The sequence below is a fragment of the Trachinotus anak genome, unplaced genomic scaffold (genome assembly GCF_046630095.1).
Source record: "Trachinotus anak isolate AG129_WGS33_773 ecotype Australia unplaced genomic scaffold, CSIRO_AGI_Tana_v1 ptg000012l, whole genome shotgun sequence".
Lineage (NCBI taxonomy): Eukaryota > Metazoa > Chordata > Actinopteri > Carangiformes > Carangidae > Trachinotus > Trachinotus anak.
Genome location: NW_027273863.1, coordinates 10,589,416 through 10,606,957, shown reverse-complemented (window position 1 = coordinate 10,606,957; position 17,542 = coordinate 10,589,416). Strand labels below are relative to the sequence as shown.

Here is a 17,542-nt window from a genome sequence, read left to right as displayed (position 1 = left end):
AAAGTAGCTGATCCCGTCCAGAGCAGTGCATTGCTCAGCTTCTGTGCTGGTACTCGTGCCGACCCAAATCTACTGCAGGGTAATACACTGACCAGGTGGGGAAGCTACCAATTACTTCACACTGGAAGGAGTTTAACTACAGTTTAACTAAAGCCACACAGAAAAAGTAGTTGAAACTTCTTTGTAAAACAAAATTATCAAATTGACAATATCCATGTGATGCAAAATTATAACAAAATATAGTAAAAAAAAAAGTAGCAAGTAAAATACCTGCAGGGGATGTCAGCTTTGGTTTTGTAGCAGTAATTGCTTAAGTCTGGTCATGGTGATTCCTCCTCAGGCTGAGATCTGGGAGGTTTATCCATGATGGGGTTGTCACTGTTTGAGCACTGAGCGACACTTGCCCTTGGCTTTTGCACATCCACTACACAAAGGTCAGGTGTGTGGTGGCTGCCTGACAAAGCCAGTAGCCGGACATGTCTACACAGCGGTCAGCATGAAAAGAAAGGGGGCGGGGCTGGTCAAAGGGGGTTCAATTACTGTAGTGAAGCAATGGCCCAAAACTGATTGTGGTTTAAAGTAATTTAACTACCTGAATAACTCTGCACATATGAATGTAGTTGTACTACCAGTAAGTTACTGTAAAATGTTGTTAAACTACTAATTTAATTGCATGTGGTTCACTACTTCAACACCGCTGACTATGTACAAGTACCTCATACAACCCTTCGTCAAATAACCCAAACTATCCCTTTAACTGTCAAGAAGGGGACATTTTCAGAAACACTAATAATTTGGATTGAATGTCTGCTCATGCTGTGGTCAAACTGCAACATGTAATTAACTGTACTAAGTTGCCGTCAATTAATGTTAGAAGTGTGATATAATGAAATTCACTGAAGCAATTATCACCTCATAACTGAGCTGAGTGGCTCTGAATCTGCAGTTTTAATTCTCTGACCACTTTTACTGTTAAACTAACAGCATCATAAACACTTTCCCACATGGACACATCACTTTAAGAGACATGTCAATGAGATGATTTGTTTTCACTGCCTCATTAGAGAAACCAAGACACAGATGATTGCAATACCCGCCATGGTGTAGAGGGAGACTGATTTTTCCTGTTTTCTCAAATGTAGAAAACGTGTCTTTCTGTGGGATAATTAAAAAAATTTAAAAATTCTTTCTCATGCTCCAAATTTCTGTAAAATTAACATGCAGTTAATTAACAATAATTGAATGCAAGTCCACAGACTTGTGCTTTACCCTTGTTCTGTTAATCAAGCTGGAAATTGAGTGAGAAAGGGAGAGAAGAGAGGGGGGTATTATCTCCAGGCTTCATGTTTAGACACCAGTCCTCTGAAAATTATATTGTGTGAAAACAACCAATTATTTATGGCACTTTTCTCCCATTTGATAGTTGACAGCAAAGAGTGGCAGGAAAAAAGGGAAATGAAAAGGGTGATAACACCGTCCCTGAGGGATGAGGGTGCATGAGGAAAACAACATGTTACAAAAAGGTCCCCATGCAGCCAAACTTTAATTAAGGGACGTTGCATTTCTGCATTTTATACATGAGCACCATACACAACCTTTAGATTTGACAAGCCACAGTGATCACACAAACTGAACTCAACCTAACTGGTATGACGCCTCCTTTTCTTGTGTCTTTTGTCTTGTGTTTTTTTTTGCTGGTAATGAGGAGGGGTTTCCCTTCGAGGTGTGCTACAAAAGCTTGTTCTAAAGCATCATTTTAGAAGCCGCTGCTAGATCTTTCTGTACATGAGAGGGAGGGAGCCTGCTTGGATCAGTGCTATTGTTCGATCATATATTATCCCTGGCATGTAATGTATCGAATAGGAATTCAATTTTATATTTTTAATAGGAAAATAAATTGAAGGATTTGTGAGGTCCTACAGGCAGCAGCGTACTCCTCATAAAGGAAGTGATAATAATTCCTGCCCTCTCTTCTACCCCTTGATTGCCCAAATTTCTCCCCAACTTCCTCCCACTTTCATCTCCTCCTCCTTACCCTATTCACCCTACTTCCTCCAGTATTGCGGCCTCTTATCTTCCCTTCCTCCTTTCAACTCTTATCTCCGGTTAACCCTTTATGTCCCCCTCCATTCATTCATCAGGTCGTCTCACATTTCACATTGTGTCTTTTCACTTGTTCTGTTTGCACATTTTGCTGATACAGTATATATCCGTCTTTATGATCAGTTTCACACACTGTAGCAAATCACCTATTAATACAGAGCTTAACTCTCTGAGGACAATGTATAATTCTCCTTCCATTCATGTTACTATGTATTTTAGGCCAGCCTTCGTTTATGGATGTTACCTCCTTATGAGCCAATTTGCTATTTGGATGCTGAGATAAGACATCCTCCTTTAAAAAGACTCCTTTTAAAACATTCTCCTACTTCTGCTTCTTCGTCTTGTTATTTTTACTTGTTGGTGGTGTAGTTTTTATCCTTGCCTTGGTATTTTACCTTAGCATAGTCTTTTGGGAGGATGACTCTATTGCACTGCAACATCACTGTAATTGAATAAATACTAAAAAGAAATAGATTTGACATGACTTATATTGATCAATACATAACACAGTGATGCAGCATCTCCTGGAATATGAGTTGGGACCCAAATTAGATATAGATTATCATCCGGCTGTGTCCCCACAGTGATAGGGTTTCATGAGCCTCAGTCACAGGGGAAGACACTAACAGATATTTTGATTCCAGTGCCAAGGTGGACAAGCTGACAATCCCCTGCAGTAATGTTATTTGCTGGAAATCTTTTTTCTGGATTTCTTTGTTCATATTACTGTCATATCAGATTTTATCCAGCGCTGTACTAGATCCAATTTTAGACTTGTTCTCCTACTAAGTGAATTAGTCCTCCATAATGTGGAGTCTAATGCTGTAATGGCAGCAGATGCTCCTTCGGAAATAGCCAGAGATGCCATGCATATTGTAGCCAGTGACACTTGTAACCTTATTAAAGGAGGAATCAGCTGCTGCAAAAATTGTTATTATTAACCACGCTAGTGACGTGGCTCCAGGGATGGCCATGTCTGCCTGTCGCTCACTGAGTCTACCACGTTGGTCCAGACTGAAATATCTCAATAACCATCAGATGGGTTGCTATTAAATGTTTTACAAACATCAGAGGATGAATTCTAGTGATATGCACCACCATATTAGCAAATCTTACCATGCCAATATGCTAAATTCAGACAGTAAACGTTACTACTGCTGAACATCACCCTCTTAGCATTGTCATGGTGTTAATTGTTGTTATTCTTCTAACATTAGCATTTAGCTGTGCCTAAGAGCAGCTTTTTTTGTTTTTTTTTTGTCCCTGATTGCAAGCTTACCTCAAATTTTGTTTCATTGCTTGGGCTCAGTACCAGGATGTCAAGGATGAATACCTTAAACACATCACTAATGGCTTTACAGAACTACATGTTGTGAAAGCTATTTTGGAAATAGCCCATTTCAATGGTTTGATGTGTAGTCTTTCTACAGAACAGCTCTTATATTAGACTCCCTTTAGCTCTGCTGCCTCGACCACCACCCAATTTGTTTGGGAAAAATATAAGACCTTGAGCCAGAAATTGGAGCTGCCATTCATGAGGAGACTGCACTAGCTGCAGGCTGCTGTTGGACTCACTGAAGTCATCTTCTAATGTAAATGAAATGCTACGTGAGCATGATGGATTAATATGTATTTACTCCGGCAAGTGTAAGCATGCAGGAATGAAGAATCACTTCAATAATACTCATTTTTATAGTCTGTTTTATAGTCACCTCAGCGCCTCAGTCTAATATGCTCTTGCTTTTCAAGAGTCTATTTATAAGATTGTTTCAGTTCATTTTGGGTGGAGATTTTACTAACGCACTAAAGAGTAAAATCCAAGGACAGTGCCTACAATAAACCATAAAAGTATGTGTGCTAGTGTGTGTTAATGCTCTGATTTTCCACCATTAAATAAAATATTCCAGGTGTATAGATGCCTAAACACTGCTGGAAGACAGAGCTCCACTGTCCTCTCTTCGCTTTCCAGCAGAGCAGAGTCATGCTGTGTGCTGCAGTGCTTTCTTTCTCCTGCATGGGTATGAGAGTCCTCATATGAATAATGTCTTCCCCTGTGATTCCCTTGCTCCCTTTAATCCACTCCCTACTCTGCCTCAGCACGGGGAAAGTCTCATCTAGAGTGATCAGCAGGTGTCTGTCAGTGAATTTGCAAATGTAAATGGGAAGTAAACAGACACAATATTTGCCTTTTGTTAACTATATTTTGCCTCATAAGTGTGTTTTGTTTTATATCATAAATCCAACAAAAACAATCCTCTAAAAATAAAGGTTAAACTTGTTAAAAATGCTAAGATGATACAAGCAGCCTTTTTTTCCTTAGTTGTAAAAAATAAAATGGGCTGACACTCATTTCTTCTCTCACGCTGACCTTGTTCTCTCAACTCAGAATAGCGACAATCTGGGGAGAAAATAGAATAGTAGGACAAAACTACTGAAATTTGTCCAAACAGATGAAAAGCTGCAAGAAGGTTTTAGGAACAGTTTGATGCATTTTAAATCAATGCCAGCTGGACATGTCATCTGCTCATTGGCATGAGACAAAACGTTCCTCTTCAGTGGATTGAAAGGTCAAGTTGATATCCCAGCTCCCTGCAGAGAGTGACACTTGTACACCAGAGATATGGGCGTATACATGTGTGTGTGTGTGTGTGTGTGTGTGTGTGTGTGTGTGTGTGTGTGTCTGTGTACAGAAAAGTGCACATACACATATGGTTGCTCTTGTTCATCTGTCTCTCTCTATTTGTGAGGTCCTGCTGTGAGAGAGGAGGTTTAATTTACAGTGTCAGTAATTACGTGTGATGGCGATCTGTGTTAATCTCAAGATGATCCTCCTGACTTTTCAATCACATCTGTGTCGTGGTGGTCAGATTCTCATTTTGTAGAAGCAGAAACACTGATTAGAGGTGAAGAGAGAAAAAGAAACTATGAGAATACACTATAGGAAAGAGTGATGGTGCTGGAGAAAGCGTAGAGCTGCAGAGGTCAAAACAGAGGTCTTAATGCAAAGTTGGAAGTGGACTCTGTATTTCACTATGTCAGTGTGTCTGCGATTACAACTCCGTCTCACAAAAAAAGTTTCCCCGCCTAAGTCAAGGTGTAAATTCGAAGCTTTGCTGCAAACACCTGATTCAGTGCTTGAGTGTGGCTCTTGGGTACATTGCCCTGTCAAACACAACTGGCAGTATAGCCAGTGCTGAGGAGGTGCATGGCAGTCTGCACCTATCCAGGCTGACAGGGAGAGTTATTAGAGACAAGGAGTGTATACAGTGTATACAAACTGAGAGGAAAAAGGAAAAAAGCAAGTGGGAATACTAATGTTAAAGGTTTCTATTTTATCCTTCTTCTCTTCTCTTCTCTTCTCTTCTCTTCTCTTCTCTTCTCTTCTCTTCTCTTCTCTTCTCTTCTCTTCTCTTCTCTTCTCTTCTCTTCTCTTCTCTTCTCTTCTCTTCTCTTCTCTTACTATTTCTTTGTGGCATTCAGTAGTGCTTTGTCAGAGAACATAGCGGCCTTTTTTAAAGCAAGACGATCACAAATGTAATCATATACAGCAAACATCAATAATATTTTTTCACATTGTTCACCATCTGACATCCATTAGTTTTCCTGTCATCTGCAAAAACCTTTGAGATCAATCATGATCACAAAGTTTTAAAAAAGTGCAGGTTTCCTTGCCTTCTGTTTTCTCATTCTCAGCCCTGTCGAAGTGACTCAGCACATTTAGTTATAGTGATGTACAATAGAAACGACAAAGTATGTGATCCTCCTTTCCTTCTCCTCCACAGTGAACAAGCACAAGCCATGGATAGAGACGTCTTACCACGGCGTGATCACAGAGAACATGGACACGGTACTGCTGGACCCTCCCCTGGTAGCTCTAGACAAGGACGCCCCAGTCCCCTTTGCTGGTAGGAAACACAAAGACACTCAAGTATCCACACACATTTAGAAAGTACGGTTTCTCTCTCTCTCACACACACACACACACACACACACACACACACACCCACACACACACACACACACACAGAGTGTACACACCATCCCACACATACATTGTCTCACACACACACACACACACACACACACACACACACACACACACACACACACACACACACAGGGGCCAAGACAAGGATGCCTCAGTACTGTGTGCAGGCAACTGTGGCAACTTCACAAAAACAGATGATCCAACAGTTCTCTGTACTCACTATCTGTCATGGAGAATGAATACAATTTATCACCTGGAGCAGTGTAAACTAAATGGTTTGCTATGTTTTTTAAGATCAGTTTCTCATCATCATAATGTAGAATTAATTTACAAAGACAAAAGAATCTGAGGCTTTCTTTTCTTAAAAAACACAACTTGTAGGGAAGGAGTGCTTGCACCACCAATATACAGTTAAATATATCAACTTATTTTAAAACTTTATTTTATATAAAACCCTTTGCCAGGATTTGAAGTAGTTCAAAGTCACAATAGTAGAAGTAGTAGTTTGGGTTGGATGGAAGACAGCTCATTGATTCAAGTATACTAAGGTGTATCTTTTTCACTTCCCCTTCCTCTATTCATGGCTTCTGCTATTGAAACCATGTGTCATCATCCTTTGTCTTTTTCTCATGAGCTGGCCTGAAATGCCCCATTAACCTGACCAACAGATTCCTCTCCAAGGTGTAAGAATATATGATCCTTTCCGTGTCAACTTTTCACCACGACAACATTCATTTTCTAGTCCAAGTCTTAATCTGACATTTGAAGCTGACCTACAATCCTGTACAGAATATCAGAGGATGTTTTTTTTTGTCATTTATAGTATAATATATGTGCATCTCAGATCCAGTTATTTTTAAGTGTATATTTGTTTATTTCTATTCAGATTCTGCTATTTTGCTATATCTGCAACTGAGCCTGAGTATCATACATTTCTATGATGTAGCACTTCGGTTTGTTTTGGTTCTAGCCACAGTACCATTCATTTATTAAGTCTGACTTTATAAATGAATCCCAGAAGCTTCATTACTCTTGTGTGTATGTATTGTTGTACGCAGGGGGCCTTGACCTGGGGATGTCCCCTTCGGCGGTATGTAACAGTAGATTTATAGATGAAACTTTGGTTACCGAGAACTCACTGTGGCTTTTTCAGGAAAGGTTTCCACAGTCTTGTAGGCCGGTGAAAACCCCTCCAGTATTGAAAAACACCTCCTGGTCAACACTTGTTCTGTTTCACTTTTTATTGCTGCTCATGTTTGAGGCAAAGATGCCACACTGCCCATAATGGTTTCCATGAAACTGGGGTGCTGGGAGTGTAGCACTGACAGATTGACTCTGACTGGTTGAGGCACAAAACAGGTAGAGTGCACATGTGATAATTCCAGTGTGATATCATTATAAACCTCATCTTCAGGTGATTGCTTCAGGAGCTGATTATATTGTCTAACCAGATCTAAAATCAGACAGCCGTCATGCGGGTACACCGCGACAGAGCTGTTGTAATTAGACAAAGTATTCTGAGACTGAAAGGCAAACGAAGACCCTTTTTGGCAGCTAACGCTTAACAGCTCATTATGGTGAAATGGCTCCTATTAATCCCGACGCTGACAACCATAAAAAACTGATACTCAGCTATTTTTCTTTCGCTGTTTTCATTTTGTGTGTGTGTGTGTGTGTGTGTGTGTGTGTGTGTGTGTGTGTGTGTGTGTGTGTGTGTTTTCTTCTGATGCCACAGCCATACTTTTGTCTTTTTCAGTGTTACGTGTCAGCTGTTCTGTAAATAATGGGTAAATAGAGCTGAGTGTGAAAGAGCCTGGATGCATATAAAAGGCTCTTTTTTCAGCTTTTTCCTCTCAGGGCTTCTAACAGCCCTGTATTATATACATACTGTACTGTAAGTGTTACCCAAATACTATGGCATATGTGGCTGTACTGTATGTGGGGATCTTATGATCCTTTGGAGGGGTGTAGGGGAGAAGATTTAGTTATTTAAAACATGAAAAAGGCAGAATACATTATGCAAAAATAGCAACTTAATTCATCTTTTATTCATATCAGATAAGATACTTCTCACAGACATTGTTCCTGTATAATCCAGCAGTACTGGCTTACAGTAATTTACAGTACATATCTTTCCCTAGTAACCAAGCTGTGACGCAGTTGAGACTTAATGTCACCACAACGAGCAGGCAGACTGAAGGGGAAACGACTTTTGATTGCTTTTCTCTGTGATTAACACATTGTTTGTTGACTTGAGAATTTCAAGCCTGGTGAAATATTGCCCAAGAAGAAAAAGCTGAGCTGTGCACTGGCTGCTGACTGGTGATATTTCTCTCTTGAATGTTTTTCCATTGAATGTGGTCAAAATGAATGCAACCCATACAGCTGCTACCAAGGAGACTGAAAAAAATGGCAATCAAAAGAGCAGCTTTGTCCTAATTTATCTCGCTTTGCTTTTGTTCGGCTACAGCTCTCTCCCACCTTTTCTTGGAGTCTTTTTTTTTTTTTTTTTTTAAACTTTATTTTTTCATGTTTTTTTTTTTTTTTCAAAACATGGGCAGCATCGGTGTAATGAACAAAAGTAGGTATGGATACAATATGGTGTGGCTAAGTAATACAAATGCTAGCCATGTAGTGCCCTTATAGACACAAAAGAAAAAAGAAAGAAAAAAAGGAGAGAAAAACAAAAGTATATGTACACATATGTCTGCGCACCTGATCTCACGAGTATACATGTTTACCCACACCCATATGTCTAAATAATCACATTCATACACAGTCATGCACACACACATGAACACTCATAGGAACAAAACATGAGAGAACAGTGGGGTTGTGAGTAGGTCGTGTGTCAAACATTGCAGCAATATAGTTGCAATATTATTTTTCTTAAAACCAAAATAAATAAAGCATTAAGGTTGGTTATTACCTCTTGTAATATAAGTGCCCCATTTTTCCCAGAGGGCATCACCTTTGTCCCTTTGTAATCTGAGACTATACGTCAGTAGTTCCATTGTTTGGATGTCCTTAATTATGGCCTCCCACTGATTAATCGTGGGAGGTTCTGTGTTGAGCCATCTTCTTGTTATGGCTTGTTATGGCGGCCATGAAGATTTTTAGGAGGTATCTGTCTTTTTTTGGTAATTCTTTGTCCATATTGCCCAGGTAGCATGATAAACAAGTGAAATTAAAATTATGCTGCAAGACTTCACTGATAAGACTTTGAACTCCTGCCCAGAAGGATTTAAGTGTGGGACAGCTCCAAAATATGTGTGTATGATCTGCCATACTATGTCCACACCCTCTCCAGCATGTTGGTTGTAGTCCTGTCTGTTTAGACTTTTGCTTTGGCGTTATGAAGAATCGGATAGTTTTTCCAGGAAAAATCTCTCCACAGTTGTGAGGCTGTAGTAGTGATTTGTGTGTTAATTACATTTGTCCAGTCTTCAGAAGTAATTACGATTCCCAGCTCTTTTTCCCATTTCGCCTTAATATAGTTCGTTGAATGACCTCTTAATTCAGCTATATGTCTATATAGTTCGCCAATGATCTTACCGGACAGTTTGTTTTATAAGCTTTGATAAACATTTTGGTAATACCTGATATATTTTCCTGTACAAGTCCTTTAATGTTCTTATGAAAGTAGTGCCGGAGTTGGAGGTACCTATAGAAATCCTGCCGAGCAAGGCCGTATTTATCAGATATGGTCTTGAAGTCTATAAATTCCTGGTTTTCGATGAATAGACATAATGTGGAGAGTCCTTTTTTCGTCCATTGAGTGAAGCCTCCGTCATTCATACCTGGTTTGAAATCTGGGTCATAGGTTGGCCACATTAAAATTTGAATTTCTTTCTGAATGTTAAGTTGTTTCACCAGGCCAAACCAGGTTTCTATAGAGAATCTAACACATTGGCTCTGGATATCATGTTGTTTAGCCGCCACTGGGCTTCCTAAAAGGCTCTGTATAGGCCTGTCTGACAGTGATAACTCAACATCTTTCCATTTTGCGAAGTAGTCTTTATTGCACCAGAGCAGCAGTGGTCGTATTTGTGCCACTAAGTAGTAATCTTTGAGCCTCGGTAAGCCCATCCCCCCACTCCACCTCGGCAACTGTAAAGTTTTGTATCTCACCCTGGGAACTTTTCCATTCCAGATGAAACGGGATATCATCTTATGCCATTCTCTAAACTGACTATCAGGGACACAAATGGGTAAAGACTGAAACAGATAGAGTACTCTGGGTAAAATATTTGTTTTTATTGTCATAATTCTGTTACCAAGATCTAGGGGCAGAGAGGCCCATCTGTCTAGATCTTCCTTTATATGTGAATTAATTCTTACATAGTTCTCAAAGAATAACTGTGGTATATCCTTAGTTAATTTAACATCTAAGTATTTAATAGAGGTGGAGTCCCAGTTAAACCTGTACTTGTTTTTAAGTTCTAATGATGGTACAAAATTAAACGCCAGGGCTTGTGTTTTATCAACGTTAAGGGAGTAGCCTGAATCCATTAATCTTGGGATTCCTAACTCTGGGTTTTTTAGACTGACCAACACGTAATCCGCATAAAAACATATTTTGTATTCTATACCTTTTATTGGGATGCCCTCAAGGTCAGGATTCTCTCTTACAGCCTGAGCGAGAGGTTCAATGAAAAGGTTATAGAGCACTGGGATGGCTGGGCAGCCCTGGCAACAGCCGCATTGCAGGTGGATAGTTTTTGAAAGGCCTCCGTTTACCTTAATTCTGGCTACGGGGGACGTATGTAGTGTTTTGATGCCTTTAATGAACTTCTCATGGAAGCCAAATTTTTCCATAGCTGCATAAAGAAATTCCCACCCCACCGAATCAAATGCCCGCATCCATACTAAGTAGAATAGCTCCAATTTTTTCCTTTTTTATGTGTTCAATGGTGTGGAGGGATCTCCTTATGTTGTCCTGTGTTTGTCTACATTTAATAAATCCAGTTTGATCTTCGTCAATCAAAAAAGGGATCACTTCCTCCATTCTTTTAGTTAAAATAGTTGCATATAATTTATAATCTTGATTTAAAACACTGATAGGTCTGTAAGAGCCGCATTCTTTCGGGTCCTTGCCCTCTTTTGGAATCACCGAGATGGTAGCCTCCCTCCAAGATGGGGGGATGACTCCCTCCCTCAGGGTGTAATTGAAGCTTCTATGTAGTATTGGTATTAATTGCTCCCTCAGTGATTTATACCATTCCCCTGGAAATCTGTCTGTCCCTGAAGACTTACAAGACTTCAGGGAGGAGATCGCCTTGTCGATTTCTTCAGCTGATATTTCTTTTGTTAATTTTTCATTTTGCAATTTCCCCAAGGAGGGCAGATCCAATTGGCTCAGGAACTCTTCTACTTTAGCAGGTTCGAACGATGTGGGTTGGGTATACAGGGTCTGGTAAAATTTCTCGAATGCTTTCTGTATTCCCCTCTAGTTTATATGTGACTTTTTTAGTGGCAGGATCCCTAATCTTCAAGACTGTATTTTCTGATTGCTGTTTTCTTGGAGTCTTAATTGTTCTCTCAAATTTCTATCTGCGGCTCCAATTGTGTCTTCCTCTCCACCTAGTGCCACATTCCCTTCCTCTCTCAATCCAACTGTCCTTTCTCCTCCTCTCTAGCTCGACACTTTGCTCCTAGCAAGCCCATAGACAGGCAGTCGCTTATTACAGACACCCTCATCAATCCTGGTTTTGTTTTACTGCAGTAAAGGAGTAGGCTGTCCTTCTGGCTCCACATTAATTGCATTGAGGGAACACAGGCCAGGATTGTTAAGTACTTGCCTGTTTTCTCCTTGCTTGTACTTTTCTCCCATCATCCTTTACTCCCTCTCCCATTCACTGGCCTTCCATCACTAGTGCTTCTTCTCTGAATGCCGCATACATTATGCCCACTTCACGTTTTTAGCTATATTTTCTTTTCTCTTTTCCTTCCTATCTCTTGTTCTGTCCTTCTCCTGCGGCACCACATTTCACTTTGATGTAAACTACCCACAGTGGGCCTAACTTGAACGTTATACGCTGAGACAGGCATCCAGGAGATAAATTGTTATTATTGCATGCCATGATGGCATCCTCTATTCCTACCCCCCTCCCTCCCCTCCAACACCTCCTTCAGAGCAGAGGTGTGTGGGTCGAGGAGTATGTGCTGATCGAGCTTTCTCAATCAAATTAGCATGAGGAATGGTGGCAGTGGACTCCAGGGTGCTGCAAGGCAGGCAGGCAGTTTCATTTGCCTATTCTTTATCTCAAGGCCACAGTCAACAAGCACGGATTCTCCCCATTCATCATGGTACATTGTTTCCTCTGCAGAACTCACACAGGGTAAAGGAACAACAGTAGTAGGAGAACTTGAGGGAAAAAGAGAATTGATAGCAGGAGAGAAAAAAAATGAAAGAGACAGATGGAAAATGAAAATGAGAGAGGGTCATCATGAACAGCTGCCATGAGAAAACATTTTTGATTATTCTCAGTGATTGGTTTAGGGTGTGTGTGTGTGTGTGTGTGTGTGTGTGTGTGTGTGTGTGTGTGAGAATGTGTTTGTGTACTCTATAACTCATTATTCTCAGCATGTATTACAGTAAGTCAGGGGTCGGGTTGGTAGACTTGAAAACCCAAGATGACGCTTGAGGATGCAGTTATGCACATATGGTGCAAGCCATTACAAGGCCAGCGTAGACAGATGTATTGATTAATAAGTGTATCTGCTCTGTCAGATGCTCATGAGACGGTTAAAGCGCAAATGCAGGAAGAGCCCAGGCGCCTCAACTTTGTGCTGTATGTCAGTCAGCTTCCTTAGGTCAGTACTGCAGTGTGGTAAATTTCAGGCAGTTTATTCTATTTCCAATTTATGTCCCTTGGTGGAAAACACTCCTTTCTTTTTTTTTTTCTTCTTGCAAAGTTTATCCAAGCTTTACCATATATAAATGGAAGCGTATTGGAGATGCATTTATTATGATTTGAATTGTGTTGAGAGCAACTTAACTCCTTCATGAAAAAAGTAAGTCACAATAAAGTAAGTAAAGAAGTAAGTAAGTAAACACAATCAAGTAAAGTCAGCCACAGTTTTTTCTTTAAATTAAAATTTTTTTATTTTATCCATTAAAGTTGAACCCCCTATTACTTAATGTGTAAGGAGCAAGTCTGAGATGCCTTTACATTGCTGTTAAACAGGATTTTTTTGAATCCTCCAAAGCTCTTCGTTATGACTTGATGAATCTGGCTTCAATAAGATAATATTGACAAAAGATATTGAAGCTTCTGTCAAACTTTGGCATCACTTCTGTCAAAGATGCCTTTGTTTATTTTCAATAACATAGTTTTCCATTGTGCAAAGTTTCTTCCATTTTCCCCATAGCTTTGAAGAAATGGTACACATAATTTACATTTTTGTCTGTGCCATTCATCCTATTTTTACCAAGCACACAGTCAAAGTCCATTTACTACTTGGAGCATGATTTGGAAAATATAGGACTTATTATCATAAGTTCAAAGCCAATGTGAGTGGGATTTTTGTAATGAAAAGCACGCTTTTCGAATTGAGCACACGTACTGTTAACACACATGACCTGATTTATCACAGTGATGGACAGTTGTATAATAGTGAGTGAAATGTTTTAGTATTCTTGCAGGACTGTCAGCAACAATAACATCATTTTTTTGCTAGTTGTTGCAACAAAGACACAAACAGGAAGTGGTTGATAACTTTCCAAAGCTTACTGCAGTCATTTTTAAAACTGTCAGGTGGATAGACTAGTTCTCATCATTGCCGTCACATTGCCGCTCTCATCATTGTGAGACAGGACGTTAATAGGAGAATGGAAAATAGGAGCAAATAAAGAAGAGAAACTAATAGCACGATTTCTTCAGAAAGTACAATTGTAACACAGATCATGGCTATAGTTTTGGCTGTGTCGTTGTTAAGCTTTGCCAAATCCCTAATCTATGGTATCTACAGTGACTATTTGCAAATGAAACTGCACCAAGGTGAACAAAAGCAGGGGTGCTAATTAAACTGTGGGACCCAACAAAGCAGAAGCTATGACTCACTTCAAAGGTGGTGAGGCAAAAAGAGGAACAGGGAGGGAGAGAGACAAAAAAAAAAAAAAACGGAGGTGGGGAGATAGCAGATGAAAGAGAGAAACAAAGGTAGATCCTGGAAACAGGGATATGTAGTGTGTGTGTGTGTGTGTGTGTGTGTGTGTGTGTGTGTGTGAGAAAGAGAGAGAGTGGGAAGAGATGATGTGATGGATCATCAAAGGATAAGCGAGGATATTGAAGGGACAGTCTGATCAAACCAGGCAGGTGTCTGACTGTCTGCCCTGGGGAGCGGGGGAACATATCACTTCACCTGCCTCTCTCTTTCTGTCTCTCTCTCCTTCACCCTGTCCTCTTTGCCTTTGTGTTGCTGTTAAATTTCTGCAGCGAGTGCTAAGTCATGAGGTAATACTGAGGCAGATCTGCAACATGAAACAGATGCAGAACATCAAAGATTCTGTGCCCTGTTTAGAGGGCTGACACCGACCTACAAACCAAATTTCTCTGCTGCAACCAGTATTAACAGACCACCAGGAGAATTACAGGGACGTGTTAATTCACCCTTAAATAAAACAACAATATCAGATTATTATCTTAAAGCTGCACTAATCAGTACTTTCATGTGTAAGGTGAAAGGAATCACTCATAGTATTAAACCCACAGAGAATTATCACCAGGTGCTGCAGTTTTTCTTTTTAGGGTCTTTCAGCTGATTCTTTTGGTTTTATTGTGCTCTTCTGTACTGTAGTGGTCCATTCACACTGCGCTCATCAACCATCTTTCCAGCTTATTTCAGGGACAAAGCTCTGATAAACCCACTGAATGCAGCACCAAATGGCAGATACACAAAGTTACCAGCTAGCTGATGAACATATTTAGCAGCTAAAGAGACACTTTTTTTACCTCAGGCGGGAACCAAAACAGAAGCTAAAAGAAGAGTAAAAATTCTTAAAATTGATTCTGTAGCCACAAACAGAACACCAAATAAATGCCGACATTGCTCCGTGTCTGCTGGATGTAAAAACAGGTGTGCTATCATCGGGTTGCTATAGACAGTATTAGTGGTACAGCACAGTAGCACAGCATTGTCTACACGAGCCTTTCTCCTCATACTGTATCTCATTCCATTTTTTTTCCTGTCCAGAGCAGGAGACTAGCTCTCAGTGAACTGTCAGAGTGTGTGTATTGATATCTCCTCCTTGCCTGAGGACATGAGGTTCAGTGCTACGCCTCCACACCCATCTCTCTGTGTTTGCTCCCAGCAGGACAGATACATTCCCCCTTTTTTCTCCCTCTCAGTCCTCTACATCCTTTTCTTCTCCTGGTTTCCCCTCCCCTCAGAGTCTCTCTATCCTGCTCTTTTACCCACTCCTGCTTCATCTCAGTATATCCTCATTTGAACTCCGCTACACAGTAAAACTTTCTGTGACTGAGACAATCACATCGCCAAACCAGAGCAACGTCATGTTTGTCACATTACATTGATCCTGCTCTCACTTGACCTGCAGGTTTGGCCCCGTGTTTGTCAGCGTGGCAGTCAGTTTCACTGCAGGGCCTGTTGTTCGTGCATGAACGGGTTTTAAAAATGTATTTTAGTCAAATCATTGTAGAGACAGTTAAATTTTACCATCAAAATCTTAGCTTTATAGTTTAGCAAATTTACCTTCAAACTGAAAATAATTAGAGAAAATCATCCTCCATCATTGATTTTTGGTTCATTAGGTTTTTTCTGTGGATTAGCACCTGGTCCTGATGTTCATTCAGTTTTGTTCAGGTGTATAAAAGAGGAAGTTTAAGCATTATGGGATAATACAGCAAAAATGAAGAAGCACATGGCAACATATTGTGAATTATGCCGATACAATGCAGCTGTGCAGTTGTTGCACAGCTGCAGTTGAGGTAAATTTATCACAGAGGAAGGATTTTCTCACCCTCTGAAAGTAAAGTCATGTACTTTATCTACCTTTTTTTTTTTTTTTTTTTAACTGTAGAAGATACCTGTAATCAGCCAAAATACTGTTTCAGAACCTGAGGACGCTATGCAAAATAATCTGCATCTAACTTAAAAATGTCTAATAACAAAATCAGCCATTTTCTGGTTTCTGAAAAGATACACAAATGATGTTGTGTCACACCTTTTCTGGAACACAGGGAAACCTGAACCATTTATATGATGGAAATCACCCTTGCCTCTCCACTGTTAAGGCGAACTAATTGGATCCATATAAGATGGTTTGAGTAATTACATGTCCAGTAATGCTCCACTGGAGCTCTGTCATCAATGCTTTGTCAAGTTGCTCACAGCGTCAAACAACCTTTTAGCCTCTGATTGATTTTGTGGAGGACCCAGTCCCTTCCCTTATTACCCTATTACCCCCTTTTTCTATTCTGCACTGGATGTGTCTCTCATTTCTTGAAGCTATGTGATGATTTTTCAATTTCTCAATTGGACTCTATTTCCATTATATTTGTGTCCACACATAATGAGCTAAGACTGTGTGTGTGTGTATGTGTGTGTGTGTGTGTGTGTGTGTGTGTGTGTTTGTGTCTATGAAGTTATGATGAATCCCCTGAAAATGTGGTCTACCGTCTGTGGCAGCTTGTTTATTTAATGAAAAAGCAACATTTCATACACATGAAGCAGTTTTTCCTCCTATTTTTGTATTCATGCTCTGTGGCAGCTTGCATATGACCCTAGTTATCATCACGAAGACAAGCCTGACCACACTGGCTTTTATTTGTTTGTATTTTATTTGTTGTTTGTGCAATGCTCTTTGTGTCGTGGTTTTATCCAGATATTCTATGCCTTTATTGATTTACTTGTATCCATTTTATTTATGTCTGTGTTTTCATTTGATAATTTAATGTTATGAATAAATTGACTTGAATTGACTTGACCCCCTTGGATGTTACCACACAGTATACCATAATAACAGCCATACAAAATGATTTATCAGTGCTTTAAGTTCATGGTTTTCACATCTGTTAAACAAAATTGCTGTGTTAGCTCAGACAAGTTGCAGCTACAGTGTTCTCCATCTAAAAACACTTTGCACCTAGAACACTGTGTTGTAAGAGCAATAACCAGCATTTAACGAATTTGATGTCTTTTTATAGCATCTCTAAGCTGCAATATCATGTCTGGCAAACAAAACACGTACAGTAAACTAGCATTACTTCCAAGACCTAGCTAACTAATTGCATTAGAACAAGCATATCCAATGCAGTATTTCTTTCACTGTGTGAAAGCTTTTCCTTACTGATGTTTACAGTTTAGGCTAACAATGGTAGCTCTGTCATACTTTTGGATTTCTGAAAGTTTACGTTACCTGAGGTACTGAGTTGCATTTGACAAAAGTGGGTTAGCCCTCATACTAAATCCCTTTTCTCTTGTAAT

General features: G+C 39.9%; 1 protein-coding gene across 2 annotated transcripts in view; it reads left to right on the top strand.

Moving 5' to 3' along the window:
* clstn2a (calsyntenin 2a) overlaps positions 1-17,542 on the top strand; it is a 155,149-nt gene that overhangs the window by 60,382 nt on the left and 77,225 nt on the right. For both annotated transcript variants that reach the window (XM_071491875.1, XM_071491876.1), the window contains exon 2: positions 5,886-6,008. In XM_071491875.1, the coding sequence (XP_071347976.1) occupies positions 5,886-6,008 (123 nt within the window). The remainder of the gene's footprint in view (positions 1-5,885; positions 6,009-17,542) is intronic.